The sequence below is a fragment of the Astatotilapia calliptera genome, chromosome 3, assembly GCF_964374335.1.
Source record: "Astatotilapia calliptera chromosome 3, fAstCal68.1, whole genome shotgun sequence".
In the NCBI taxonomy this organism is placed as follows: Eukaryota; Metazoa; Chordata; class Actinopteri; order Cichliformes; family Cichlidae; genus Astatotilapia; species Astatotilapia calliptera.
In genome coordinates, this window is record NC_137424.1 from 73,481,472 (window position 1) to 73,509,463 (window position 27,992).

Genomic DNA, 27,992 nt, shown 5'->3' on the forward strand with positions numbered 1-27,992 from the left:
GTTAAATCTGGCGTCGTAGAACACGTCTCTGCTTTCAGCCACACCTCATTCTGATCCGACCCACCAACCGTCGCACTAATGTCGCGTCCTTAACACTGAATGTTTCGAGTTTGAGCGAGCAGCTGAAATTTAGATCTGTTATTTTAATCGGTGACTTTCTACTTTATCTAAACGTAAATTTATTTTGTTGAAAAGGAAAAATCGCAACGTCACAAGAAACTGAGAACAATCTAAACGTCGGTTCAGCAGACCTAGAAAACACGGAAATGTCTGCTGTATCTAAATCACTCTGGTGGATTTTCGGTTTCTTCGTGTTTGTAACTACAGGTGAGATTTAACTTTTAGAAACTACGTGATATTTTTCTTCTAATCTCTAGTTGTAGATAAATAAGTGGTTTCTGGTACTGCTGTTCACAATGCAGTTTGTTAATTTGTCACATTTGCTGAATCTATTTTTCTTTTCTTTTATTGCTTTCTCTCAGCTTTTCAGCTCCACCTTTTGACCACTTCTACCTTACTACAACGTAGGTAGGGGAGGTGTCTGTCGCATTAAGAAATTTGATTGGCCATTGGGCTCTCAAATGGCTCTTAATTTATTATCATCTGTAGCCTCATATTTTAGCCTTACTTGGCAAATATGAATGTTTCGTGTGTTGATAAATCCTTTCGCATTTAGTGTTTCTATGAGAAGCCTTATAATTGCCTAATTTTCTGTATTTTTTCTGTTACAACAGCATGGACAGCAGGCATTCTTACTTTTCTTTAATATTTTAACCAAACTTTTAATTTAACACACACGCCACTGCAAACAAATCCACAGAACAGAAACAGAACCAAACTCAGCAGCCAAACAATTTGTACTCAGTTTACATTCAGAAAAATCATGTGCAATCAAAATGCTTGGATGGCTGATGCGGTTTCTCCTCTTAGTGAGTATCTGCTTCTTCTTTAAACTGCAGCCAGACGCTGCTTCGTTTACGGGTGTCAGTCATATTTATATGCTTTTTGCTAGTGATGGCCCGCTTGAAGCTGAAGCTCCGGTGCGTGTGTCAAAAAAATCAACACACTGCTTCAGAAGCACTGTGTCTAAGCTTGATTCGTTTAGCCAGAGTCACGTGATCAGTGACGTCCGAAGCTTCATTTAGAACCTAACTGCTTCGGTATCTGATTCAATGGTTTATAAGGAAGTGAATCATTCGCGGGTTTTGTGGAGTGTTTGATGGTGACAGATAGTGATGGCCAAATGAAGCTTTCCGAAGCACTGAAGCTTGTATTGAAAAACGGTTCATTACTCGAAGCTTTTCAACACAGTCCTCTCCGGTGACATCTGGTGGTGAAAATTTTGAAGAGCAGCTTGAATCTGCAAAATAAAACTGACTGCTCAATCATCACTGCTCACTCAAGAGTGGAGTTCTCTCTGATATTGGGCCACCGTTCCGTTGCTTTGAACATGTAATTGGTTTTGTTTTCTCGATTGGGGGGCTGAAAAAAATGTAATGCGTATTTGCGTAATACATTTTGATCAATAAACTTTCCCTATTTAAACATGCACTATGGTGGCCTTTCTTTGCTCATAACTCCTTGATGTTGGTAAATACAATAAGTGAGCAATATATATAATATACATATGAGAATGCACAGCACATTATGGAGTATGCCCCTGCTGTGAAGTCCTGCCTCCATCTACTTGTCGTTTAATCACTGGACAGCTGGACAGGTTCATACAAAATATTAGATTAGGCCAATTGTCCTATACATATTTTTGACCTAGGGGTGGGATTGATTGTGAACTGGAAAGGGAAAATGCTTAGGAAGCTGAGTACGGCTGCATCGTCACTGATTTGTAGAATCATTTTGATTCGATACAGGATCCGATTCAATTTGATTGGAATCTGGAAAGTTTTGCCTCAGTCAGAAATATTACAAGTCTGATCATTTAACAGTATATATCCATAATTTCGTATCTATTAAAAGAAAGCTGACACATGTGAGACTTAATTAGAGATGTAAACAGAGAGTTATGAAACCTGCAGCTGCAGAAGCCAGCGACAAAAAACAGAGGCAAACACAGCGCGGACCCGCCGACACATCAAAATCTGATTCTGACGCGTCGGGTCCGCGCTCTGTGTTCACGTTTGTATGCAGAATCCGTAAACCTGCTCCCAGTTACTGTTTTAGCTGTTTGGTGTTTGACGACATGTTGTGAGGTTTAACCTGATATGCTGGCGTTTCAGGCATGATAACGTTAATTTACAAATCGACACAGGATTGTAATGAATCAATATCACTTTATTCAATTTAGTATGGATTGTAATCAGAAAAGCGATAATCAAAACCCACCCCTAATCAAGAACTTGCAAAGTAAAAACATGATCTATTTCAGGTAGCCCTTTTGTTATTTACATTTAAAAAGAGGATTAGTGTTACTGTGTGCTGGCTGAGTCTGTTTCTTTTCTTAGAAATAGTTTCTCCTGCCTTGGAGAAAATCCACTTGCATGGAACAGAAGAGGCTGTGGAGTGCAGGAACCACACTGCAAGCTGGTAGATATGCAGGTATTCCTGGGTCCTGCAGACTATCACCTAAAAACAATAAACAAAATGATTTTCTAAACTGTGTAGCAATGTCATGTACGTATAGTGTCAAATACATTGTTGTAGTCTTCATTAGCTTTAATTCACATGGAAGTGTTCCTAAAGTCATATGCTGTAATGATATTTACATTATGAAAACATGATTTTGGACATTTCAAGTTTTTCACTTCGGCAGATAAAATGAATTGAGCAAAATCAACTCAAAATATTCCCACACGCCAGAACGTCCTCTCTTCCTCGCTGGCTCCATATCTGTCAGTGGAATGATCACCTCGTCGCTCTCTGTCACCATCAACACACTCCACGAATCCCGTGGATGATTCACTTCCTTATATCCGTTTGAATCAGGTACCGAAGCAGTTACGTGCGTAATGAAGATTCGGACGTCACTGGTCACGTGACTTTTGCCAAACGAAGCAAGCCTCGACACAGTGCTTCTGAACCAGTGTGTTGTTTTTTTCGACACACGCTCCGGAGCGTCAGCTTCAAGCGGGCCATCACTAGTGACAGATAGCGAACCACTGATATTTCTACTGAGAGATTTGGAGCCAGCGAGGAAGAGAGGAGGTTCTGTTGTGTGGGAGTGTTTTGAGTTGATTTTGTCAATCGGGTGGGTTTTCCAGCTTTGTGTTCTGGCCGTTTGCTTTTGTTTTGTGCGTGTTTATTATATCTGAAAACGGGAAAAAGGTAAAATGTCAAACATCTGCTTCCATAATATAAATATCATTAAATAACTTTAGAAAAACTTCCACTTGATTCTTTACATGTAATGTTGTAAAAATATATATTTTATTGTTTAATTAATCTGAAAATGTTAGTCTGCCAAATGTGCAGCAATTGGATTTATTTATTCTCTTTAGCTGATAGTTGGTGGGGCCCAGGTAGACTGTATAACTGCATCTCTACCAGTTTCTCTGCGCCCCAGCCTCCTCTGGGCCATGTGAAGGGATGTTCCTTAAGGCAGGAGAAATTATCTCCACGAAAAGGAACAGGTTCGGCCATCGCACACTAGAACAAATTCTCTTTTTAAATAAAAATGCATCATGTTTTTAATTTGCAAGTTCATAAGCATTTTCCTTTTCCATTTCACAATCAATTCTACCCCCAGGTCAAAAATATGTCTGGGAAAATTTCCTTAATATAATATTATTTATAAATACACCCCTCCGGCGATTAATTGCATACCTGCATGGAGGCAAGACCTCACAGCAGAAGCATACTCCATAATGTGTTTTACATTATTATATGTATATATATGTAACGTGGTATTTTTCAATTATTGTATTTACCAACATCAAGAAGTCACAAGCAAAGAAAGACCACACCATGGTGCATGTTTAAACACGGAGAGTTTACTGGTCAAAATTCTTTATTAAAGAAATAAACAACATTTTTGTCACCCCAAAAAATAGACGTTTAAAGCAACACAACGGTGGCCCAACATCAGACAGAATCCCACTCTGTAGAGTGGGCACTCATTACGAAGCAGTTGGTTTTATTTTGTGGATTCAAGCTGCTCTTCATATTTTTGGCCACCAGATGTCACCAGAGAGGACTGTGTTGAAAAGCTTCGAGTACTGAATCGTTTTTTAATACAAGCTTCAATGCTTCAGAAAGCTTCATTTGGCCATCACTAGTGTGAGCCAATGAGAAACCCGAGGCACAAAACAGACCACAAAACACGCAGTCTGGACTTTGTTCACTGATCATAACTGCGTTTACGTTCACCATAGAAATTATGCTCTGTGTGGTATATTTGGGACGACAGTTAAATAGCCTACTGTGGAAACACACTACTGTTGAGAGTCTTCTGCTTCACTACAAAGCATGACACATTACTAGCTGTCAGTGCTTGTGCGGCCGATGCGCAGGACCATTGGCCCAAAAGTGTATTGGGGAAAATGCCCTGTATTCCAGATTATCAGTCCAGCCCTGCTGGTGCTCCATATGGTAAGGATCATATTATCACTGAGGCCTCTCTGATGTGTGTCGTTTCCTCTTTCAGACCAGAAATACATCACAGCTGAGTCTGGACAGAACGTCACCCTGCCATGTCGAGCTCCAAACAACAACTCAAGTGTAAAGTGGAGCAGAGCTGACCTGGTAGAGAAATATGTTCTTTTGTACCAGAATGGGAGTTTTGTTCCAGACAGCCAGCATCCATCTTTTATGAACCGGGTGGATCTGCAGGACAGACAGATGAAGGATGGAGACGTGTCTTTGATTCTGAAGGATGTGAACACTGCTGATGATGGAACATATAAGTGTCATGTCTTCATTGAAGAAACCCTCTCATGGAAGTTCATCAGCATCATCCACCTAACTGTTTTTCCAGGTGAGATTACTTCAAGTATCTGGTCTGAGCTTGTTCTTCTTTTAGATGTACAGACTGATAGATGAGATCAGTCATGAATCACTATGTACTATGATGTTTGCAGATGACATTATGATCTGTAGTGAGAGTAGAGAGCAAGTGGAGGAAAGCCTGAGAGGGGAAAGCATGCTCTTGAGAGAAGAGGAATGAAAGTGGGCAGAAGAAAAACAGAATATAACGGACACAGATGGAAATGTGAACAGTAGGGGGATTGGACCTGGAGTCCAAAGCAATGGATGATGCACAAGAGAGGTGAAGAAGAAACTGCATGAAAGGTGGAGTGAGTGGAGACAAGTATATGGGACAGTTTGAGACAGGATAGCAGCAAGAAAGAAAGGGAAGCTTTACATAATTATAGTCAGACTGGATATGACTTATGGTTTAAGATAGTGGCACTAATAAAATGGCAGGAGGAGCTTAAGATTGTCACTGGGAGTGACCAAAAACTCAATATCAACGGAAATAAACATTTTTAGAATAATAATTCCGATCATAGTTTACGTTGACCTTTAACCTCTTTGCTCTGTGTTGTTTCCTCTTTCAGACCAGAAAATCATCACAGCTGAGTCTGGACAGAATGTCACTCTCACATGCCGAGCTCCAAACAACAAGAACAACACAAGCGTAGAGTGGAGAAGAGCTGGCCTGGAATCAGAATATGTGCTTTTGTACCAACATGGGCAGCTTGTTCCAGCCAACCAGCATCAATCTTTTAAGAACCGGGTGGATCTGCAGAACGACCAGATAAAGGATGGAGACATATCTTTGATTCTGAAGAATGTGACAGCTACTGATAGTGGATTATACAAGTGCCAATTTTTCATGGAAGGAGCACAATCATGGAGGCTCAGCAGCAGCCTCAGTCTGATTGTTGATCCTCCAGGTGAGTGAGTAGAGTTGAGTGTGTGTGTGATCAGAGGTGAAGCTGCTTCCAGGGGCCCGTTCTTTGTACCGCGCTAAGTAAGTTAGTTGGATTAGATTGTTGACGATTTCGCGTGATCTTGGATCGTTCGGTTCCCCGAAGCTCATCCGGGACTTGCTGTCATAGCAACAGAGCCGTAAGCGTAAACCTGCTCGGGAGCAGGTTTACTTTATGTAAACAGGATTAGATCGCGGCCACTCAGGTATGTCCGCGTCATTTATACGAATGCAACAGCGATATTCCACCACTGTTTCACCATAAATAAATAACATCAATGTAACTAAAGATAATGCAGCACTTGATCCTTTTATTGATTTCATACAGATACATACAGGTCATTTCCTAAAAAAGGGAAATGTACTATTAACATTCTATTACATGTATGTGATTATTACAGATGTAATTCATATTTCAGAGTAGTAATTGTAAATTACTTCGTATAATCAAGATGAGAGACCACGGCTATAAAAGCGAAGGTGGATTTGGGAAGCCTGTCGCAGCCATGTCCTGTCCATATACGGAGCCACCCATTGCGGAAGGTGCAAGATTGATAAGGAGAGTCCTCAGAATTCAGCGTATATTGCGGGATAGACAGGATCCTTTAGCTCAGCGCGACAGTGTGCTCATTGAGAGATATCGATTTTCCCGTGAGGGTATTATTTACTTAACCAACTTGTTGACGAGGGGGTGCAGGACCACCACCTGTCTTTTTTTGCTCTGCCCTTTTCTTGGTTGCTGTTATAAACAAACAAACAGATTATTTCAGGGTCTCTTTCCAAGAGACTAAAAGCAATATAAGTGATAAATATTACCATTCTGTAGAATATTCTTATATTTCACTTTTACTTGTTCCCATGTTCTAGTGGGTCCTGTCGTGGCTCTAATGTGAAAGGGGATATAATGTAATATAATATAATATAATGTAATATAATATTGGATAATATAGTGTAATATAATAAATCTATAAATAAATAATAAAGTGACTGAATAGTGGTATTGTAAAGCGCTTTGGGTGCCTTGAAAAGCGCTATATAAATCCAATCCATTATTATTGTTATTATTAAATTACTTACGAGTTTAATTTGTCAGCAACTTTCTGCCAGCCCTCTCTCCTTGCTTTTGCAGCCTTTGCAGTGTTCCCTTGCGTTTTAATTAAACTCTGAAACTCCTGAAATCCCTCAATCAAGAGTTCTTGCTCTGCTGCCGGAAAATACCGAACGCGCTCCTTCGACATTTTCGCCGACCAATCAGAGGGTTGCCGATCAATGTTTCTACTATCGATGCGTAGCCCCTTTTACGACACCCAGTGATGTCACATTACTGCGTCCAGCTGTACTAATCGTCAACAACAGGTGTGTTCGGGGAACCGGATTAGCGAGCTCACGGTTAGCGCGATGATTTGATCTTGGATGTGTCATTTGATCTTGGATGTAGTGAGCGACGTACGAAGAACGGGCCCCTGGTTGTTGATGTGTGTTTGTTGTATGAGCTGGTGGATGTCAGAGGTAAATGGTAAAAGGTAGACAGATGTTTCTCCAGCTGTTGTCTTTGTGGCTGGTAGTCTAGAGTTGTAGAGCAGCTATGAATTAGTCTCCTTTTGTCTTGCTCTTTCTCTTGCTCTCTAACTCTGTACTATCTAACTCAATACAGCTGCAGCGTGCTGCTGTATTGGTTGGATTACCTCTTCAGCATGCCATCAAGTTTGCCCAAGGCGTGGTAACAAGCCATTCATTTGAATCAGGTGTGTCGGAACAAGGATGCATGCATCTAAAAGCTGCAGGACGGTATCGAGGACTGGACTTGGGCACCCCTGGACTAGAGAAACCTGTTTTTGAGAAACTGTGGGGACCCATGCTACCTTCATTAATACAATGAGAACACCACCTAACCGACCCAGGGCTTAGAGTACGCTTGGGGAGTGTGATTGTGTGTACAGTGTCTCTCTATGTCTGTCTCCACGTTGGTTGAGTGGGGGATGGGCGTCCAGGTACACACCGACTCACTCCTTGGTGGCTGCTTATCGGTGCCTGGAGACTGGAGCCTGGGGCTCGCTCGGGCCACTTTGGGAGTGGGGTGCCCTCGGCCTCTCTCACTGCAACTCCCCCTGGCTTCTGCTCCGCGGCTGCTCAGTGAGCCCTCATCTGGGACTCTCCTCAGCTCTTTCTGGGACAGTGGCGCGGCTGCCCCTCTGTGGGTCTTCCTTGGTCTCTTGTGTTCTGAGGGCCTCTGGATGTCTGGAGTTTTGATCTCCTCCATACCTGCTTCATGCCCTGGAGGACGGGGCTGTGGCCCCCCCACACCCTCTAGCAGATCATTACATGAAGGAACCTTTTAAAAACAAGCGCGTCCATGCTCACAGGTGTACCACGGGTGATCACACCCACAAACTACACCCTTTTTGGCTCCTACCTCAAAGCACACTGTGTTCTGTTGATCTTATGTGCTGCACAATAATGTTTAATATTTAGTATTTACTGTTATATTCCCATATATCATTGTGATGTTGTTTATTATATTACTCTCGTTTTCTTCTGCTTGTTTTCTTTTTTCTTTCTCAACAGCTGATCCAGGTGATCGATATATGCATTTTTTGTCTGCTTATTCTATTGGTTTTTGTTTTTTGCCCTTTATCCCCGTCCCTCTTCTCCGCTGTTATTTTTTTTGCCTCTTTCTTTCTTCCCTGTCTTTTCCTCATTCAAGTCTGTCCCGTATCTAGCAAGTGAAAATAAAAAATAAAATAAACAATAGGTGAATCAAAGGTGAATCAAGTAGACCATTACGGCAAGGCTGGGATGGTCCATTTGGTAAAGTAAATCCGTTGGGCATCTTTCTTTGCCTTTAGACAATAATTCTGATGGCAAAAGAGCCAAACGGGACAGGAAAAAAAAAAAAAAAAAGAGAACACCACCTAATTTTAAGAGCCCTCTCTTTTACTCATCGCGCGTGCGCACACACACACACACACACACACACACACACACACACACACACACACACACACACACACACACACACACACACACACACACACACACACACACTTATCTATGGACGGCACGGGGAATAAGGACCATAAGACCAAAGAGTGCTTATGTATACTTTTCCTTTATATGTATCTATGCATGCTTCCTGTAATATGCTGTTTGATGGCTACTTTGTGTAGTTTTGATGTGAGTATATGCTTGTACATACGTGCACAGTTGTGTAGAAGAAGTGTAGGATGTACCACTGCTGATTAAAAATAAATACAATTGAGTTAAAAAGCTGAATTTTATATTTACCTGTAACAGTATGAATAGGTGCAACTCTTTGCCTCCTCTGGCTGAAACGCAACTTCACACACCTCTACAGATGGGTAGTCTCACAGCCCCTCCCCTTACTAACAGCTGGAGTAGTTAATGTTCACAACACTGAAAATACTTTTAGTGGAATGTTTGAAGGTCAGCTATCATAAATGTTAGCCGATCCCACACACACGTATTAATGCTAGCTATACAACTATTAGCAATTACCCGAGTGGAGCCTATCCCAGCTGTCGAGAGGTAGGGTACTATGGCGGGGTGTGGCCTACGGTGCCATGCAGATGAGGCGGATGCACCTGCATGGCACTGTAGGCCACGCCCCCCACTGGTACATTCTGCACAGGTCGCCAGTCTGCCACAGGGCTAACATACAGAGACAGATGATCATTTGCACTGGGAGAACATGCAAACTCCACACAGACCCCGGCCTGATGGTGGAATTGAATTCAGGACCTTCTTGCAGTGAGACAACAGTATTAACCACTGTGCCACCGAAATAAGCAACATATTTAAAGTAAATAATTTGAGTCATAGTTATACTTGTATAACTTTAACCTCTGTGCTCTGTGTTGTTTGCTCTTACAGCTGAAAAAATTATCATAGCTGAGTCTGGACAGAACGTCACTCTGCCATGTCGAGACTCAAACAACAACAACATCACAGTTGTAGAGTGGAGCAAAGCTGACCTGGGAGATAAATATGTGTTTTTGCATCGGGATGGGCAGTCTGTTCCAGCCAACCAGCATCCATCTTTTAAGAATCGGGTGGATCTGCATGACAGACAGATGAAGGATGGAGACGTGTCTTTGATCCTGAGGAATGTGACGACTGCTGATGATGGAATATATGAGTGTAGTTTATTGATAGGTGGAACACAGGCATGGAGGCAGAGCATTGATTTGATCATCCTTCCAGGTGAGTGAGTAGAGTTGAGTGTGTGTGTGTGATCAGAGGTGAAGCTGCTTCCTGGTTGTTGATGTGTGTTTGTTGTATGGATGAGCTGGTGGATGTCAGAGTTAGACAGATGTTTCTCCAGCTGTTGTCCTTGTGACTGGTAGTCTAGAGTTGTAGAGCAGCATCTTTCTCTTACCAAATAGCCACATTAGCCATCCGTTAATAATGTAATTTTTTTTAAATTTAATCTCTTTATTTAGATTTTTTGATTTAATAAACAACAACAAGCACAACAACAAAAACAAGAAGATGAACAAAAAAACAAAAACAAAAGAAACCCCCCAAAACAAAAAACAACACAATAAGCAGTCTGAGACATGTAAAAGGAAAACTAATACAGTATGGTAAATAATTGGGATTACCACCCATTTATTTTACCCATCTCTGAAAAACCCATCCTGCCATTGAAGTGGGGCTGGCCCTCTTAATATAATTTCCCTCAGATCATCAAGTAATTAATCCATTAGCAGGGGTGTCAAACTCAAATACACAGTGGACCAAAATTCAAAACTGGAACAAAGTCGCGGGCTAACATTAATATTTATTGAAAAAAAAAAATCTTCCTCCAGATATAAGAATGAATCTCTTCTTATGGACTCAAACAAGTTTTGCTGAAAAACTGAATATGGAACAAGCAAAGCTTAATACTAGACAATATATATATTAGCTGTATAATACCAGTAGGCCAGCTCTAATAGTAATTTGGTATGGCTTTGCGGGCCAAATGTAATTAGGCTGCGGGCCAAATTTGGCCCGTGGGCCAGAGTTTGACACCTGAGCATTAGAGGGTGCCATATAGCCAAAAAGATATCGTCATTACTGCGTAGTTTTGCACTCAGTCTTTCCATTGGTAAGACTCTAAAGATTTCTTTGTACCATTGAGTTATTGTTGGTGGTTTTTTCATTGATCCAATTGAAAAGAATACATTTTCTTGCCAAAAACAATCATTTACATAATAGTTTGTATTTGTTTTTATCTGGAAATTTGGCAAGTTGGCAACCCCAATAAATACTGAGCTGGATATTTTTGTATTCTGCTTTTAAATATACCTTTAATTCTTTTGTTATACAGAGCCAGAATTTTTGAGAAAGTCCAAAGACAATTCGTCCCTGCCTCAGATTTACATTTAGTACATTGTAATGAACTACTGGATCAATTTTATTCAGAAAAATAGGCGTTCTATACTGTCTATGTAAAATTTTATATTGTGTTTCTTTAAATCTTTTATTAAGAAACAAAGAATGCACAGATTGTATGCACTCACTCCAGGCATGATCATCACAATGACACTGGAGTTCTCCCTCCCAACTCCTGATAAGTTTTCCAATATTATGTTTGTTATGGCCTTGTAGTGTATTGTAAAACTGTAAAACTCTTATAGTACTTTTATCTGCAATTAAGTGTAAAAAGAAATTCTCCATGGGTCCTAGTTGCATTGTATTGTGCAAAGTATCAAACTTGAAGTAATTAAGTGACGTGCCTGTAAAAATGCAAAAAAAAAATCCATTTGATGTATTCCATATTTCTTTTGGACCTCAAAAGACATACAAACATTCCCGCAATAGTTTTATTCATATTACCCGGACATATATACAAAGGTTTCTATAGTAGACATTACAGAGGGTATGGAATCCTGCGGATTGGTGACAAACAACAGAACATCATCTGTGTATAGTAAAATTTTGAATTCAAATCCTTGAATTTGGTATCCAGATATACCTTTGATTATTTCTAATTGCCTCAGCCAGTGGTTCAATTGCTAAAGCAAAAATTAATGGTGAAATCAGGTCCCCTGTCTTGTTGATTTCTGTAAACAAAATTCTGATGATTTAATACCTTTAACTACAACACATGCTCTTGGGGTGACAGATAACAATCTGACTGTAGAGGCTAAGCCTACGCTTGAAGCCACCGAGGTGGTCGTTAACGGAGGGTGACGCGACGTCACTGGTATGGATGAATTAAGTAAACAGTCCAATAAGTCCAGCAGTACTTATCTTGTCCTTTTTGGTCTTTATTCCCATATCATCTTAAGATAACAGCGCAACGGTCACAAACTGTTTGCCTTCGTACAATTAACAACACACCTGGCGCTGATTACATGCGTCTACCTTAAATACCTTTACATAAACAAAACAGAAAAAGGTCACCTCTAGCGACCACATAAGGTATTAACCCAAGAATGGCTCCTACACCCCGGCCCTTAATTGCAATGGCTATCAGACATGGCAATTCTAATCACAAAGAAAATAAGGAGCCACTAATACAGTCCACTTTCGACATATACATTCACATAAATAAACATAGGTAATAGAGCACTTAAACACACTTTTAGATTACAGTCTCATGTAACAAGCAAAGTTTAGTTACAGGTCTTTCCAGAATATTAGTCTTTGTTTTTAAACGTGCAGATCGCACAAGTCCTTTTTTGTCACGAATGGTTTCCAGAACTCTTCCAAGTGGCCAGGAACCACGTGGTGCAGAAGAATCCATTATAATGACTGTATCTCCAGGTTTTAGATTCTTCTTCTTTTGGTTCCATTTTTGTCTCTCCTGTAACAAAGGCAGGTATTCACGTATTCAACGTTTCCAAAAAAGATCTGAGATGTACTGAGCCTGTTTCCATCTTCTCTTCAGATACATATCCTGAGTAGGAATAGGTACCGGTGTCATGGCACCGGTTCTGACATAAACGGTAGTAACCAGACCGAAAAGCAGCGCACATTTCGGTGCTTTATTTCGGTGCTTTATTTCGGTGCTTTTTTTTCCTGAGCTGTGATACACTTCTAGCCAATCATTTTACGTTTCTGAGGATAGTAGGCGGGTCCAGGTACGTACCTTCTTTTAGAGCAGAGCTACAGATTAAAAATGCCCAAGGCGAAGCGGTCAAAAGTCTGGCTGTACTTCACAGCAAAAGATGCAAACTCAGCAGCCTGCAACAAGTGCTTTAAGCTGATACTGTGATACTGTCAAAGGAGGTAACACCTCAAATCCGATGAAACACCTGGCGACGCGCCAGCGTTTTTTTTTTAAAAGCCGAGAAATGCGCCGTATTTGATAGCTTGCTGTGAGACCTCACACCGAGCACATCTGCTGCGGGTGTGGTGCCTGTTATCGGACCCGGATTTAGCAACATCCCCCAAAAACCTGAAGAGGAGAGTCCTGGCCCCTAGCCCTGCCAGTGTAGCAGAAATGATGACGGATGATGATGGCAGCAGCAGCCGTTCTTCTCTGCGTGAGTAGCTTAATGTTGTTCGTGTGTAATTTATGTTGAGTAGGCTAACCACGTTATTACATTAATGCATGTAAGGTGAACTAGCAAACATCATCATAGCTACATGCGGCTGTCTTCTTGTTTGATGGCAGATACTCCCTGCACCCTGGCCAAAAAGGCTAAAATGACCAAAGAAAAAGAGGGAAACAGCTAAACATGAGAGGTTTTTGGACAAAGTTTGTGTTTTTTCCATTGTTTAAGCACTGCTTCCAGCCAAGAGTGATACCATATATGCCCCATAGCTGCAGAAAAGGCTAACATTGTTATCTTTTTACAAAAAAAACAGCTGAACATCAGAGGTTTTTGGACCAATTTTGTGTTCTCCATTCTTTAAGCACCGGTTTGAGCACCGTTTGAGCACCGGCACCGTTTCTAAAGTACCGATTTGGCACCGGTATCGGATAAAACCTAAACAATACCCATTCCTAATCCAGAGGGTCAAATAGTCCGGGTGGTAAAGATGGTTTTCCTTTCATCAGAAGGATGTGATTTGGTGTAAGTGGCTCTAGGTTCTTTGGATCATCAGAAAGCTTTGTCATGGGTCTGTCATTTAAAATTGCTTCAATTTCACACAGAACCGTATTTAATCTACCGTCGTCCAACTGTTGTTGCTGAAGAATGGATCTCAGAATCTTTCTGACCATACGAATTATCCGTTCCCAAATTCCACCATGATGTGATGCTCCAGGCGGATTAAAATTCCATTTTATTCCAATGTGTCGGAAAGCATCCGCTATTTGGGTATGTTTCAGCGATTCAAGAGCCTCCCTTAACTCTCTGTCTGCTCCAACAAAGTTGGTTCCATTGGATGTGAGCGACTTGACCTCTTCGACTCACAAAACGGCGCAAAGCATTAATGCAGGCATTTGTGCTTAGAGAGCTAGCCACTTCCAAGTGCACTGCTCGGCTGGCTAAACAGGTGAAAATGCCTCCATAGCGTTTAGCTTTACCTCGTCCTCTTTTCACTTCCATAGGTCCGACGTAATCAACTCCGACATTATTGAATGGTGGGTTATCTGGCAAAATTCTTTCCTTGGGTAAATCTGACATCTTTTGCTCCAAGGCTTTTCCGTGATATTTTCTGCAAAAATTACATTCTGCGATAACCTTCCTTACGGCTGAGTTGGCCTTTGTGATCCAGTATTTTCTCCTTAGTGTGGATAAGGTGTGGTTACGACCGCTATGACCAAGCTGTTGATGAATGTGCTTTAGGATGAGACTTGCTACATGTTGATCCTTTGCAAGAACAAAGGGATGCTTCATTTCTTCTGGTAAGGAGCCCTTTGTCAGTCGTCCCCCAACTCTTAAGAGGCGTTCATCATCAAGATAAGGATCTAATCTATAAATTGAGCTGTGCCTGCTCACAGAACCTTTCCCACTTGACAACGTAGCAATCTCCTCTCCAAATCTTTGTTGCTGGCAAAATCTAATAATGGCAAGCTCAGCTTCCAAAAGATCCTTTGAAGATAGTCTATACAGTTGTGTTTTCTTTACTTTCTCCTTTGTAGTACCTTTACAAATTGGGTTATCTGAGTTAGGTTGCAGTCTTCAATTGACATGTAGCATCAAGCAAGTCTTTTACTTGAGTAACATTTACTGTGGCCTCACCTTTGACTTCAGGGTCCTCTGGTTCTAAGAAGCATTCCATTAGATTGGTTGGCCAATCACTTTGTGACTTTTGCAGAAAGCATGGTCCTGCGATCCAGCGGCTGCTATGAACAATGTTCCCAGCCTTGAGCCCTCTTGTAGCATCATCTGCTGGATTTTCCTTTGAGCTTACATATCTCCATTGTGATTGTTTAGTTGCAGTTGCAATGAATGAGACTCTGTTTGCCACAAAGGTAAGGAATTGTTTATCCTCATTCATTATATATTTGAGTACAGATGTACTATCTGTCCAAAATACAGATTGCTCGAGTTTCATTCTCAACTGAGCCCTTAACATGAGATCCACTCGGATGGCAACTACAGCAGCTGTTAGTTCCAGACGTGGAATAGTGACAGGTTTTAGTGGTGTTACCCTTGCCTTGCCCATCAAGAATGCTACGTGGATGGATTTCCTATTGTCTTGCATGCGCAGATATGACACAGTTCCATATCCAGATTCACCAGCATCTGAAAAATGGTGTAGTTGTGCATGTGAGAGAAGTCCAAACTCTCTTGGTTGTATACACCTTTTAACCTTGAAATGGGAAAGCATTTGCAAATCCCTGAGCCAACTTCTCCACTTTTGCAACATGGTTTGGGGTATTGGATCATCCCATCCCAGTTTCCTTTTGCAAAGCTCCTGCTGCATTCTTTTGGCAGGCAGCAGGACTGGTGCAAGAAATCCCAATGGATCATAAATAGAACTTGATATTGATAACATTCCACGCCTAGTACAGGATTTTTGAGGAACATCCATTTTGAAGTTGAATGTATCAGTTTCCACACACCACTGCAAGTCCAGAGCTCTTTCTACCGGAAGTTTGTCTCTGTCAAGATTTAATCCTTTCAAGTCTTTAGCCCTTTGCTCCTCTGAGATACTTCGCAACAGGGTGCGATTGTTACTGACACACTTGGCCAGTGTAAATCCTCACCTTTGACAGAGTGCTGAAAGATCTTTGACCAAATCAACAGCATCTGAGGTGGAGGCCACACTCTTTAAACAGTCGTCCACATAGAAGTTCTCTTTTAGCGTTTCACATACCTTGTCTAGGAATTCAGTTTGATTGTCCTCAGCCGTTTTTCTCAAAGCGAGAGATGATGAGAGATGATAGTCTAGAGTTGTAGAGATGAGATGAATAGCAGAATGGCAGATAGAGACAAAATGCTGTTAATCTGACTATCTGCAGGTTTTACACGCTTACATAAACACGCAGTTACTGTCCCTCCATTTACAAAGGCAGAGGCGTCACGATGTGATTATTTTACGTGTAGTTGTTTTTTTTCCTGTGTAATAATATTCAACATTGCTATCAATACATTTTTCCAACAGTGCCTCTCTGTGCAAAATGGGTTTAAAAACATAAACAGCTGTGGGATACTGTTAGTCCATGATTTGAACCGGGGAACAAATCGTGCAGGATCAGCCTGATATTATTTGTATCCTGCTGCAACTTTACTGTATAAAGTATAGTATAGTATGTATATCTCCAAAATGTCAGGAGTAGTTATTCATTACAAGAAGTATTTGTGAACTAAAAATCACGAATGTGGGATACTGTTGTACTGTCGTGATTTAAACAAATCAGTAGTGATGCGCGAATCATGAACGAATCGTTCAATACTCGAGAATCACTTTACTGACTCATGAATCATGATTCACAAGCCCAACTGACTCACTGACTCATTCCTGTTGCTGTTAGCAGCAATGTATCTAGCTTATAATTAAAATTGTGGAGAAAAACACAACATTCAGTATCGTAACAAAAAAATTTCTGCTCTGAACTGGAAGAAAAAACCCTGAGTAGAAGCTCACATCAAGAAAATAGCTCCTCGGTTCACAGTAGCATCGCTCTGCTAACATGCTAACAGCACATTTGAGCTACTCACCCCCTCCCTCCTGTGCTGAATCGTAAGCGTAAGCGAATCACTAAGGACTCGCTCACCCCCTCCCTCCTGGCTCACAGCTTTTTCTTCTTCTTGGTTGGCAACCAATGTTAAGGCGCATTAACGCCCCCTGGCTCACAGCTCAGTGGACATTTAGATGAGAAAATATATATTTGACACATTTAAGGAAAATACTAATAAAATAAAAAATAAAATAAAATAAAATAAAACAAAACAAATAAATGTTTATTAAGCAATTTTGATAGGAAATTGCTTAATTTTAGAAATGTTTTTGCTCTTTTTTGCTCTATAAAATAGTTTTTTTTCTTTTAGAATCACTCATCTTAGCAGTAGGATTTACATGAAAAGAGAAACAAATTAAGTTTGAGTGAAAATGTACATTTTTTGCACTCTCTGGTCAACTGACTCAGTGAATCAAATGACTCAAAAAACACGATTCACTTTGGTGAGTGACTCATTAAAACTCGTTTCAGTAAAAAGAATCAAATTTACCATCACTACAGCCCAGCGCTGCTCCCTGCAGAAACCAATTCTGCAGGGGAGACCTACCTTGGCACTTGTGCAGGTGAAACCAAAGAGAAGATATGCTTCACCATATTTTACTAGTCTTTGGCTTAGAATGAAGTTGGTTTGGAAACATATTCAGCTATGCTTTATCTCCTGCTTTGTGTTTCTGTAGGCGTCTGTGCTAGCAGTGTCCAAGCGTTGTTTCCCCCCCCCCCCCCCCTTTTCATCCCGCGCCCCCCCTCCATCGCTGTTGTCACAGTGATGTACACTGTTTTTTTTTCATTCAAAGGCTTTATGGTTTTTCCTATAATACCTGGTGGGCCGGTCTCTAGTCAAAATGCCCGGGCTGATTTTTTGTCCCAGTCCAGCACTGCTTCTACTCATTCGAGGAATGCACATTTTTTCCCTTGCAGCAAACGAATATATCATATCCAGTAGGTTATAGTTTTATCTCGTTAACCTCTCTGCTCTGTGTTGTTTCCTCTTACAGCTGAGAAAATCATCACAGCCAAGCCTGGACAGGACGTCACTCTGACATGTCGAGCTCCAAACAACAACAACAACACAAGTGTAGAGTGGAGAAGAACTGACCTGGAGTCAGAATATGTTCTTTTGTATCAACACGGGCACGTTGATCCATCCAACCAGCATCCATCTTTTAAAAATCGGGTGGATCTGCAGGACAGACAGATGAAGGATGGAGACGTGTCTTTGATTCTGAGGAATGTGACGATTAATGACACAGAAATATATGAGTGTCTTGTCTTCATGGGAGGAACACACTCATGGGAACTCAGCATCATCAGCCTAATTGTCATTCCAGGTGAGTGAGTAGAGTTGAGTGTGATCAGAGGTGAAGCTGCTTCCTGGTTGTTGATGTTTGTTTGTTGTATGGATGAGCTGGTGGATGTCAGAGATAGATAGATGTTTCTCCAGCTGTTGTCTTTGTGGCTGGTAGTCTAGAGTTGTAGAGCAGCATTGTTTGGTTAGACCAGAAACAAAGACATATACACACACACATATATATATACAACACCCAGCACGCCCCTGCGGGCGGTTTATCCTTCAAGCTCGGGTCCTCTACCAGAGGCCTGGGAGCTTGAGGGTCCTGCGCAGTATCTTAGCTGTTCCCAGGACTGCGCTCTTCTGGACAGAGATCTCCGATGTTATTCCCGGGATCTGCTGGAGCCACTCGCCTAGCTTGGGAGTCACCGCACCTAGTGCTCCGATTACCACGGGGACCACCGTTACCTTCACCCTCCACATCCTCTCGAGCTCTTCTCTGAGCCCTTGGTATTTCTCCAGCTTCTCGTGTTCCTTCTTCCTGATATTGCTGTCATTCGGAACCGCTACATCGATCACTACGGCCGTCTTCTTCTGTTTGTCTACCACCACTATGTCCGGTTGGTTAGCCACCACCATTTTGTCCGTCTGTATCTGGAAGTCCCACAGGATCTTAGCTCGGTCATTCTCCACCACCCTTGGGGGCATCTCCCATTTTGACCTCGGGACTTCTAGGTTATACTCGGCACAGATGTTCCTGTACACTATGCCGGCCACTTGGTTATGGCGTTCCATGTATGCCTTGCCTGCTAGCATCTTGCACCCTGCTGTTATGTGCTGGATTGTCTCTGGGGCATCTTTACACTACTATATATATATATACACACATATATGTATGTGTGTATATATGTGTATATATATATGTGTATATATATATATATGTGTATATATATATATATATATATATATATATATATATATATATATATATATATACAGGGTCCAGTAACCATCACAGTGGCAGATATCCAAGAAAGGGTCTCCAGTATGAAGAGTTGGACAGCACCAGGGCCCGACTTGGTTCACGCCTACTGGCTAAAGAAGCTGACTGCACTCCACGAGTGTCTGGCAGCACAAATGAACCAGCTGCTAGTTAACGAGAGACACCCGGAATGGCTAACCGAAGGTCGGACGGTCCTGATCCCCAAGGACCCCAAGAAGGGACCGGTCCCCTCCAACTACTGACCAATAACCTGCCTCAGTACTACATGGAAGCTCCTGTCAGGCATCATATCGGCTAAGATGAACAGGCACATGGGTCAATACATGAGTGGGACACAGAAAGGAATTGGCAAGAATACCAGAGGCGCAAAACACCAGCTACTGGTAGACAGAACAGTCAGCCGAGACTGCAAGACCAGACTGACCAACCTGTGCACTGCCTGGATTGATTACAAGAAGGCCTATGACTCAATGCCCCACAGCTGGATACTGGAATGCCTAGAATTGTGCAAGATCAATGGGACCCTAAGAGCCTTCATCAGGAACTCAATGGGGATGTGGCGTACAACACTAGAGGCCAACTCCAAGCCCATAGCACAAGTCACCATCAAGTGCGGGATCTACCAAGGAGATGCTCTGTCCCCACTGCTGTTCTGCATAGGCCTGAACCCCCTCAGTGAGATCATTAACAAGACTGGCTACGGATACCGACTACGGAACGGAGCAGTTGTCAGCCACCTCCTGTACATGGATGACATCAAGCTGTATGCCAAGAGTGAACGAGACATCGATTCACTGATCCACACTACCAGGCTATACAGCAATGACATTGGAATGTCGTTCGGACTGGAGAAGTGTAGTCGGATGGTAACAAAGAGAGGGAAGGTAGTCAGAACTGAGGGGATTGAACTACCAGAAGGCAACATTGCAGACATAGAGGACAGTTACAAGTACCTGGGGATCCCGCAGGCAAATGGGAACCATGAAGAGGCCGCTAGAAAGGCTGCAACCACCAAGTACCTGCAGAGGGTCAGGCAAGTCCTGAGGAGTCAGCTGAATGGTAAGAACAAGATCCGGGCCATCAACACGTATGCCCTGCCCGTGATCAGGTACCCTGCTGGGGTAATAGGCTGGCCAAAGGAGGAGATAGAAGCCACTGACATAAAGACAAGAAAGCTCCTTACCATGCATGGAGGGTTTCACCCCAAGTCCAGCACCCTGAGGCTGTACGCTAAGCGGAAGGAAGGGGGCCGGGGACTGGTGAGTGTCAGCACCACAGTCCAGGATGAGACAACGAACATCCAAGAATACATTGGGAAGATGGCCCCAACTGACCGAGTGCTCAGTGAATACCTCAGGCAGCAGAAACCCAAGAAAGAGGAGGGAGACGAGGAACCATCATGGAAGGACAGGCCCCTGCACGGTATGTACCACCGGCAGATAGAGGAGGTGGCTGATATCGAGAAATCCTACCAGTGGCTGGACAAAGCTGGACTGAAAGACAGCACAGAGGCACTAATCATGGCAGCACAAGAACAAGCTCTGAGTACAAGATCCATAGAGGCTGGGGTCTATCACACCAGGCAAGACCCCAGGTGCAGGCTGTGTAAAGATGCCCCAGAGACAATCCAGCACATAACAGCAGGGTGCAAGATGCTAGCAGGCAAGGCATACATGGAACGCCATAACCAAGTGGCCGGCATAGTGTACAGGAACATCTGTGCCGAGTATAACCTGGAAGTCCTGAGGTCAAAATGGGAGATGCCCCCAAGGGTGGTGGAGAATGACCGAGCTAAGATCCTGTGGGACTTCCAGATACAGACGGACAAAATGGTGGTGGCTAACCAACCGGACATAGTGGTGGTAGACAAACAGAAGAAGACGGCCGTAGTGATCGATGTAGCGGTTCCGAATGACAGCAACATCAGGAAGAAGGAACACGAGAAGCTGGAGAAATACCAAGGGCTCAGAGAAGAGCTCGAGAGGATGTGGAGGGTGAAGGTAATGGTGGTCCCCGTGGTAATCGGAGCACTAGGTGCGGTGACTCCCAAGCTAGGCGAGTGGCTCCAGCAGATCCCGGGAATAACATCGGAGATCTCTGTCCAGAAGAGCGCAGTCCTGGGAACAGCTAAGATACTGCGCAGGACCCTCAAGCTCCCAGGCCTCTGGTAGAGGACCCGAGCTTGAAGGATAAACCGCCCGCAGGGGCGTGCTGGGTGTTTTTTTTTTTATATACATATGTATATGTGTGCATATATATATATATATATATATATATATATATATATATGTGTGTGTGTATATATGTATATGTATATATATATGTATGTGTGTATATATATGTATATATAACAATAAAAGGCTTGAACTACTTCAGTTGTGTGTAATAAATCTAAAATATATGAAAGTCTAATGTTTATCAGTACATTACAGACAATAATGAACCTTATCACAATATGTTAATTCTTTGAGAAGGACCTTTGATTGATATTTGGAGAGATTTATATATATACAATCAATCAATCTTTATTTATAAAGCACTTTTCATACAAAAAAATGTAGCACAAAGTGCTTTACATAGTTAAAAGCAGCCCACCCCACCCTCCAACTCACTCCCCACACTCTCATTAACATAAATGATGTGAATACACACATATCCCCCCCCCCCCCCCCCCCCCACACACACACACACACACACACATACACACACTTAAAGAGTAAAAATTGGGCTGGGCTCGCATGAGCCAAGTGAGGAAACACTATAACAGGGACCCGTCTGCACCGGGAGCCGGTCACAGACCGCAGCCTCCAGGCTGGGCACACAGCAGGAGGGAGGCCAAGGAGCCCCCCAGCCAGGCTGAGAGGACCCCCAGAGACCCAGCAGCCACGGTCAATCACAGCCCCGGTGCAGAGAGCGCCCTCCGAGGAAACACTGGAGATATGACACAATAGGATATATACAGGGTAAAATGATAAAATAAATAAGAACAGGATACAATATAAATATAAATATAAATAGAGTAAGAAGATTAAAAAATGAATAAGAATAAAATCAATAAATATTAGGTAAAGCCTAAATTAATAATAGAATAACAGGATAGAATAAATAAGCATAAAATAAATTAACGCTAAGTAAAAGCTAAATTAAAAAGGTGGGTCTTGAGCCTGTTCTTAAAAACATGTACGTTCTCTGCGGCCCTGAGCTCCTCCGGCAGGCTGTTCCACAGACGAGGACCATACTATGGGCTCAAAATGTGGTCATAAATATTTTGTACTTGTAAAAAAGATTTGTATGTGTAAAAAAGATTTGTACTTGTAAAAAAGATTTGTGTGTGCGTAAAAAAGATTTGTATGTGTAAAAAAAATTTGTGTGTGCGTAAAAAAGATTTGTGTGTGCGTAAAAAAGATTTGTGTGTGCGTAAAAAAGATTTGTATGTGTAAAAAAGATTTGTGTGTGCGCAAAAAAGATTTGTGTGTGGACTTAGAAAAAAAACCCCTGCAAGTTACAAGTACGGATTTTGACCCTATTTTTCTTCCTTTCATCTGATTGGTCAATGTCATGTCAATCACAAATGTAACAATCCAATCAGAGAACAGATGGGTTTGGCTGTCGAGGGGCGCTTTTTTTTGAACTGCAGGTCCTTGAAGGGTGATACAGTTTGAAGCCGGAGGATCGCTATATAAATATCCGATAGCAGCTAGGTCCCCTAACTTTCAGTAGCTGTTGAAAGGAAAAAGTTGTGGTATATCAGTGGTTAAAAATACCATTATTACTTTAGGATTAGTTTAACACAAAGTCAGGGCTGACCCAGGACCATTGCTGTGAGTCACAGTGCGCAGCATAAAAGTCAATTTACATCGGACGCAGGATGTGCTGCTAATGCTAACTGCTAACTAAAAGCAAAGGATCCAGAATTTGTTACGCTGGCTGCTGGGCTCTGTGGGTTTTTGCAGCAGCTCTACCTGTACTAGATGCACCTGCTCCTTGTCTTTTCTATCTCTGACTTTGTGTCCTCTACAAGAGTTTGTTTCTTTTGCTGGTTCTTCAAATGTTCAATAAAAACATGTATGCTAATTCATAACGAAGAAAGCTTTGTAATGAAGACTGTCATTTCCAAAACACTGCCCGCCCCCACCCCGCGGTCCGCAGCGCTGTTGAAAAGGCTGTGGAAGTCCCTGCATTAAACACGTAGACCTGTGACACAAAAATCACCAAACTCGGACGACCACAGACTGTTTTCCTTCGTGGTGATGAAGGAAAATGCTGGGTTGGCATGTAAAAGGGCATTTATTCCCTTGAAAGACCTGCAGTTCAAAAAAAAGCGCCCCTCGACAGCCAAACCCATCTGTTCTCTGATTGGATTGTTACATTTGTGATTGACATGACATTGACCAATCAGATGAAGGGAAGAAAAATAGGGTCAAAATCCGTACTTGTAACTTGCAGGGATTTTTTTTCTAAGTCCACACACAAATCTATTTTACGCACACACAAATCTTTTTTACACATACAAATCTTTTTTACGCACACACAAATCTTTTTTACGCACACACAAATCTTTTTTTACGCACACACAAATCTTTTTTACACACACAAATCTTTTTTACGCACACACAAATCTTTTTTACGCACACACAAATCTTTTTTACACATACAAATCTTTTTTACAAGTACAAATCTTTTTTACACATACAAATCTTTTTTACAAGTACAAAATATTTATGACCACATTTTGAGCCCATACCATACCACTGAAAAGCTGCCTCTCCGTGAGTATGTGTCCTGACTTTAGGGACAATCAAAAGGCCAGTACCAGAGGACCTCAGGGTCCGCGAGGGTTCGTATGGTAAAAGCAGATCTGAGAGATAAGAAGGCCCAAGACCATTAAGACATTTAAAAAACAATAAAAGAACTTTAAAATCGATCCTGAAACACACGGGGAGCCAGTGCAGCGATTCTAAAACCGGTGTAATGTGGGCCCGCCCTCTGGTCTTCGTCAGCACACGAGCTGCCGAGTTTAGCAAAAGTTGTAAAGTTGAAATATTCTTCTTAGGAAGACCAGAGAGCAGGGCATTACAGTAATCAATGCGACTGGTAATAAAAGCATGCATCAACATCTCCGTGTTGGCCCGAGAGAGAATAGGGCGGACTCTGGCTATATTTTTTAGATGATAAAATCCAATTTTGGTTACATGTTTAACATGTGGGATAAAACCAAGCTCAGAGTCAAAAATAACACCCAGGTTTTTCACTTGTAGCGAAGGACATAGCGAAAATGCCTCTAATTTAGACAAGAGTTTCTCTCTCTGAGCCTCAGGACCGACGATTAAAACTTCAGTCTTGTCCTGGTTAAGCTGTAAAAAGTTTTCTGCCATCCAAGATCGTATATCTAAGATACAGTTAAAAAGGGCATCCATTGGTCTGGTGTCATCAGGAGACACGGAGATGTACAGCTGCGTGTCATCAGCGTAACTGTGGAAGTTCACTCCATGCCTCCTGATGACACTGCCGAGAGGGAGCATATACAAATTAAAAAGTACAGGGCCTAGAACCGACCCTTGAGGCACACCACATGTCATTCTATGGATCTTAGAGGAGCATGTATCCATACTCACCATAAAAGATCTGTCAGAGAGATAGGAAGTGAACCAGTTATGTACAGCACCAGAGAGGCCTACCATGTGTTTCAGTCTGTTTAAAAGAATAGCGTGGTCTACTGTATCAAAGGCTGCGCTTAGATCCAGTAGCACCAGGACTGAGAGCTTTTGGGAGTCCCAGTTACATCTAAGATCATTTAAAACCTTTAGGAGAGCCGTCTCTGTGCTGTGGTTCACCCTAAATCCAGACTGGAATATCTCCAGGATCTGTCTATCATTGAGAAAATCAGTAATCTGAGTAAAAACAAGTTTTTCTAAGATTTTACTTAAAAATGGTAAGTTGGATACAGGTCTGTAGTTATTAAAATCATTACAATCCAAATTGCTCTTCTTCAGAAGGGGTCTCACCACCGCCGTTTTAAAGGCAGCAGGGAAGACACCCAACTGAAGAGAGCAATTCATCATGTATAAAAGCTCAGCCTCAAAAAATCCATAAAGTGTTTTAAAGAGTGAAGAAGGGATTGGATCTAAAAGACATGTGGTGGGTCTCACTGTGGAGAAAACTTTCTGAAGGTTCTCAGCATTAACCAGGACAAAGCTGTCCAGTGTCTCCTCAGGTACAATCGAGCCCTCAGATGTGTTTAAAATCATATCACGATTAGATAAAATATCAGATCTGATGGCGCTGATCTTTCCCCTGACGTGGTCTGCAAACTGCTCACAGAGCGAGTCTGTGGGGGTTCTTTGGGAGCTGTTAAAATCAGGGTTAAATAAATGATCTATGGTGGAAAAGAGGACCTTGGGATTATTTTTGTTAATACTGATTATTTTGGCGAAGTATGAATTTCTTGACTTCCTTAATGTATTATTGTACATTTTAAGTTGCTCGCAAAAATATTTGATGGTTGATAGTATTTTTATTTTTCCTCCATCTCCTTTCTGCTGCCCTGCAATTTCTTTTGAGTTTTTTGACTTCTTCGTTTCTCCAGGGTGATGCATGTTTTACGTTAATCTTTTTGGTGGTGAGTGGAGCAACGGAGTCAAGGCTTTTCTTCAGTTTGCTGTTGAAATGATTAAAAATCAAATCGCAGGGTGCAGGTAAAATCACAGGGGGGCATTCGTCTAAAACCCTGGTAAAATTTGCAGCCACTTCAGAGGTTAGATAGCGCCTCCTCACAGTTCGCACCGAGGTCTCCCGCTGAATAAAACCGGTGATGTTAAAAAACACACAGTAGTGGTCAGAGACAGCCAAGTCAACAACAGAGGACACGCTGGTGGACAGCCCATGGGTGATGACCAGGTCATATGCATCACTTACTAGTCATAACGATGAAACACAATTAAAACCTACAAACAAAGCTTCTCCATAGCATAACACAGATGGATGCTGAAGGATTAAACAGAGAAACTTCTAGCACGCCACACGGTGAAAATCCCAATACTAAAATGGCTTCCTGTATTACCCCACTCATGTGACCCTAAACATCCAATAGGAAGGAAGCCAAGCCAAACAAAGAAAAATTCACTTGACCGCAGTCTCCAAGCTAACCACTAGGAGATGCTAAAATGCTTAATGTGCACATAACATTACAACTCCTGGGGATTTTTTCTTCTTCAGTCACCATTTCCTTCAACTATGCTTTTACACATTTCTGCATTTAATATGTAATTATTGTTAATCTCTGGCTATCTTTTGTCCTCTGTCACTCCAACTGGTCATGGGATGGGTGCCCTTCCCTGAGCCTTGTTGTGCTGGAGGTTTCTTCCTGGTCAAAGGGAGTTTTTTCCTTCCACTTGTTGCCAAGAGCTTGTTTGGGGATTTTTTGTTTTTCACCTACCTGACAGCTGACAGCTGACACCTGTTTCTCACCTGCAGGTCAATCAGGAGGACACACAGACGATGGATCTGTTGTACTGATAGTTGGTCTATCAGTTCCTGCTGTGCTTCTTGTTGCTGCTGTTTTATTTTTTATCATCAGAAAACATATAAAACAAAATCAGGATTCATATCAACCTATATCTGAAGATCCACCAGATGGCTGTGAACGTCAGACATCTAGAATTTGATGTGATTTCTCATTTGTCTGATGATCATCACGTTCAGACTCGGACCAACAGTGTGTGTCTGTGCTGTCTGTCAGTGACTCTGAACTACAGTTTATTCATCTTCAGTCTGTTCATTGAATTTTATCTTCAGGTTCAGCAGCTGCTTGTTAAAACAAACAAACAAACCAAAACATGTACATGTATGCTAATCTGCCTCAGAATCCATTGATCAGCTTAAACTGAATGATGTTTGACTCATTTCAGGACGTATAAAGGTTTGATTAAAGGTGTACCCTGGCTCTTGCCCTAGTATATCTGGGATAAGCGCCACTCCAGCAGAAGGCCCAGCAGAGGATGTACTTCCTGAGGCAGCTGAAGAAATTTAACCTGCCAACTAGCATGATAATGCAATTCTGCAATTCTACGCACTGCAATCATCGAGTCCATCCTCACCTCCTCCTTCACCGTGTGGTACGCTGGAGCCACCATCAGGGACAAACAGAGACTGCAGCGTGTTGTGCGCTCTGCTGAGAAGGTGATTGGCTGCAGACTCCCATCTCTGCCATAAGAACAGTTTCTTCCCCTCTGCTGTCGGACTCGTGAACAATAACTAAAAGACTGTTCCCACAACAACCACAGGACCCTATACTGCGTTCTCTGCATCTGTTCCATTTTTCACTGATCATCACCTGCATTCATGTATACATCAATCTGCTTAGAACGAATAGTTGCCAACCTTGAGACCTCAGAATTAGGGAGACATTCAAAAGGGATGTTTGGGGAGGGAGGGGGGGTACACATATATATACAAAAAACTTGAATTTTACAATGTTTATTTATCGGATAAAATAAGTAAAATGTCACCGTTCTTATTGTCCGGCCGGAAACAACGGGGGTGTCCAAATTCAGGGGCTGCGTCTACCTGAGGACCCGTCCTTCGCGGTCTAAAGAAAGCCGGGTAGACCGGAAATGAGCGACTGTGAAATTGGATGGTCTGGCCTTCAGAATTACATCACAAGCTCTCTCGGTGGAGTTAAACTCTGCCGTCTGCTCCTTGCTATCTAAGATATAACTGGACGCTGGCG

At 42.1% G+C, this 27,992-nt stretch overlaps 2 protein-coding genes across 3 annotated transcripts in view; one reads left to right on the forward strand and one right to left on the reverse strand.

Annotated features, from left to right (window-relative positions):
• LOC145425781 (uncharacterized) overlaps nucleotides 1-6,209 on the reverse strand; it is a 95,631-nt gene extending 89,422 nt beyond the window's left edge. Inside the window, exon 1 of the mRNA XM_080299112.1 lies at nucleotides 6,068-6,209. Within this exon, the coding sequence (XP_080155238.1) occupies nucleotides 6,068-6,208 (141 nt within the window). The 5' untranslated portion in view covers nucleotide 6,209. The remainder of the gene's footprint in view (nucleotides 1-6,067) is intronic.
• LOC145425783 (butyrophilin-like protein 2) lies at nucleotides 19-27,685 on the forward strand. Of its 2 annotated transcripts, XM_080299140.1 has the most exons (6): nucleotides 19-327; nucleotides 4,598-4,927; nucleotides 5,511-5,849; nucleotides 9,776-10,105; nucleotides 17,969-18,301; nucleotides 26,738-27,685. In XM_080299140.1, the coding sequence occupies exons 1-6, from the start codon at nucleotides 267-269 to the stop codon at nucleotides 26,926-26,928; spliced, it is 1,584 nt and encodes a 527-aa protein (XP_080155266.1). In that variant the 5' UTR covers nucleotides 19-266; the 3' UTR covers nucleotides 26,929-27,685. The 2 variants fall into 2 exon arrangements, with proteins under 2 accessions (XP_080155266.1, XP_080155267.1); XM_080299141.1 differs by lacking the exon at nucleotides 26,738-27,685 and having other exon boundaries at nucleotides 17,969-18,309.
• Nucleotides 27,686-27,992: the final 307 nt, after the last annotated feature.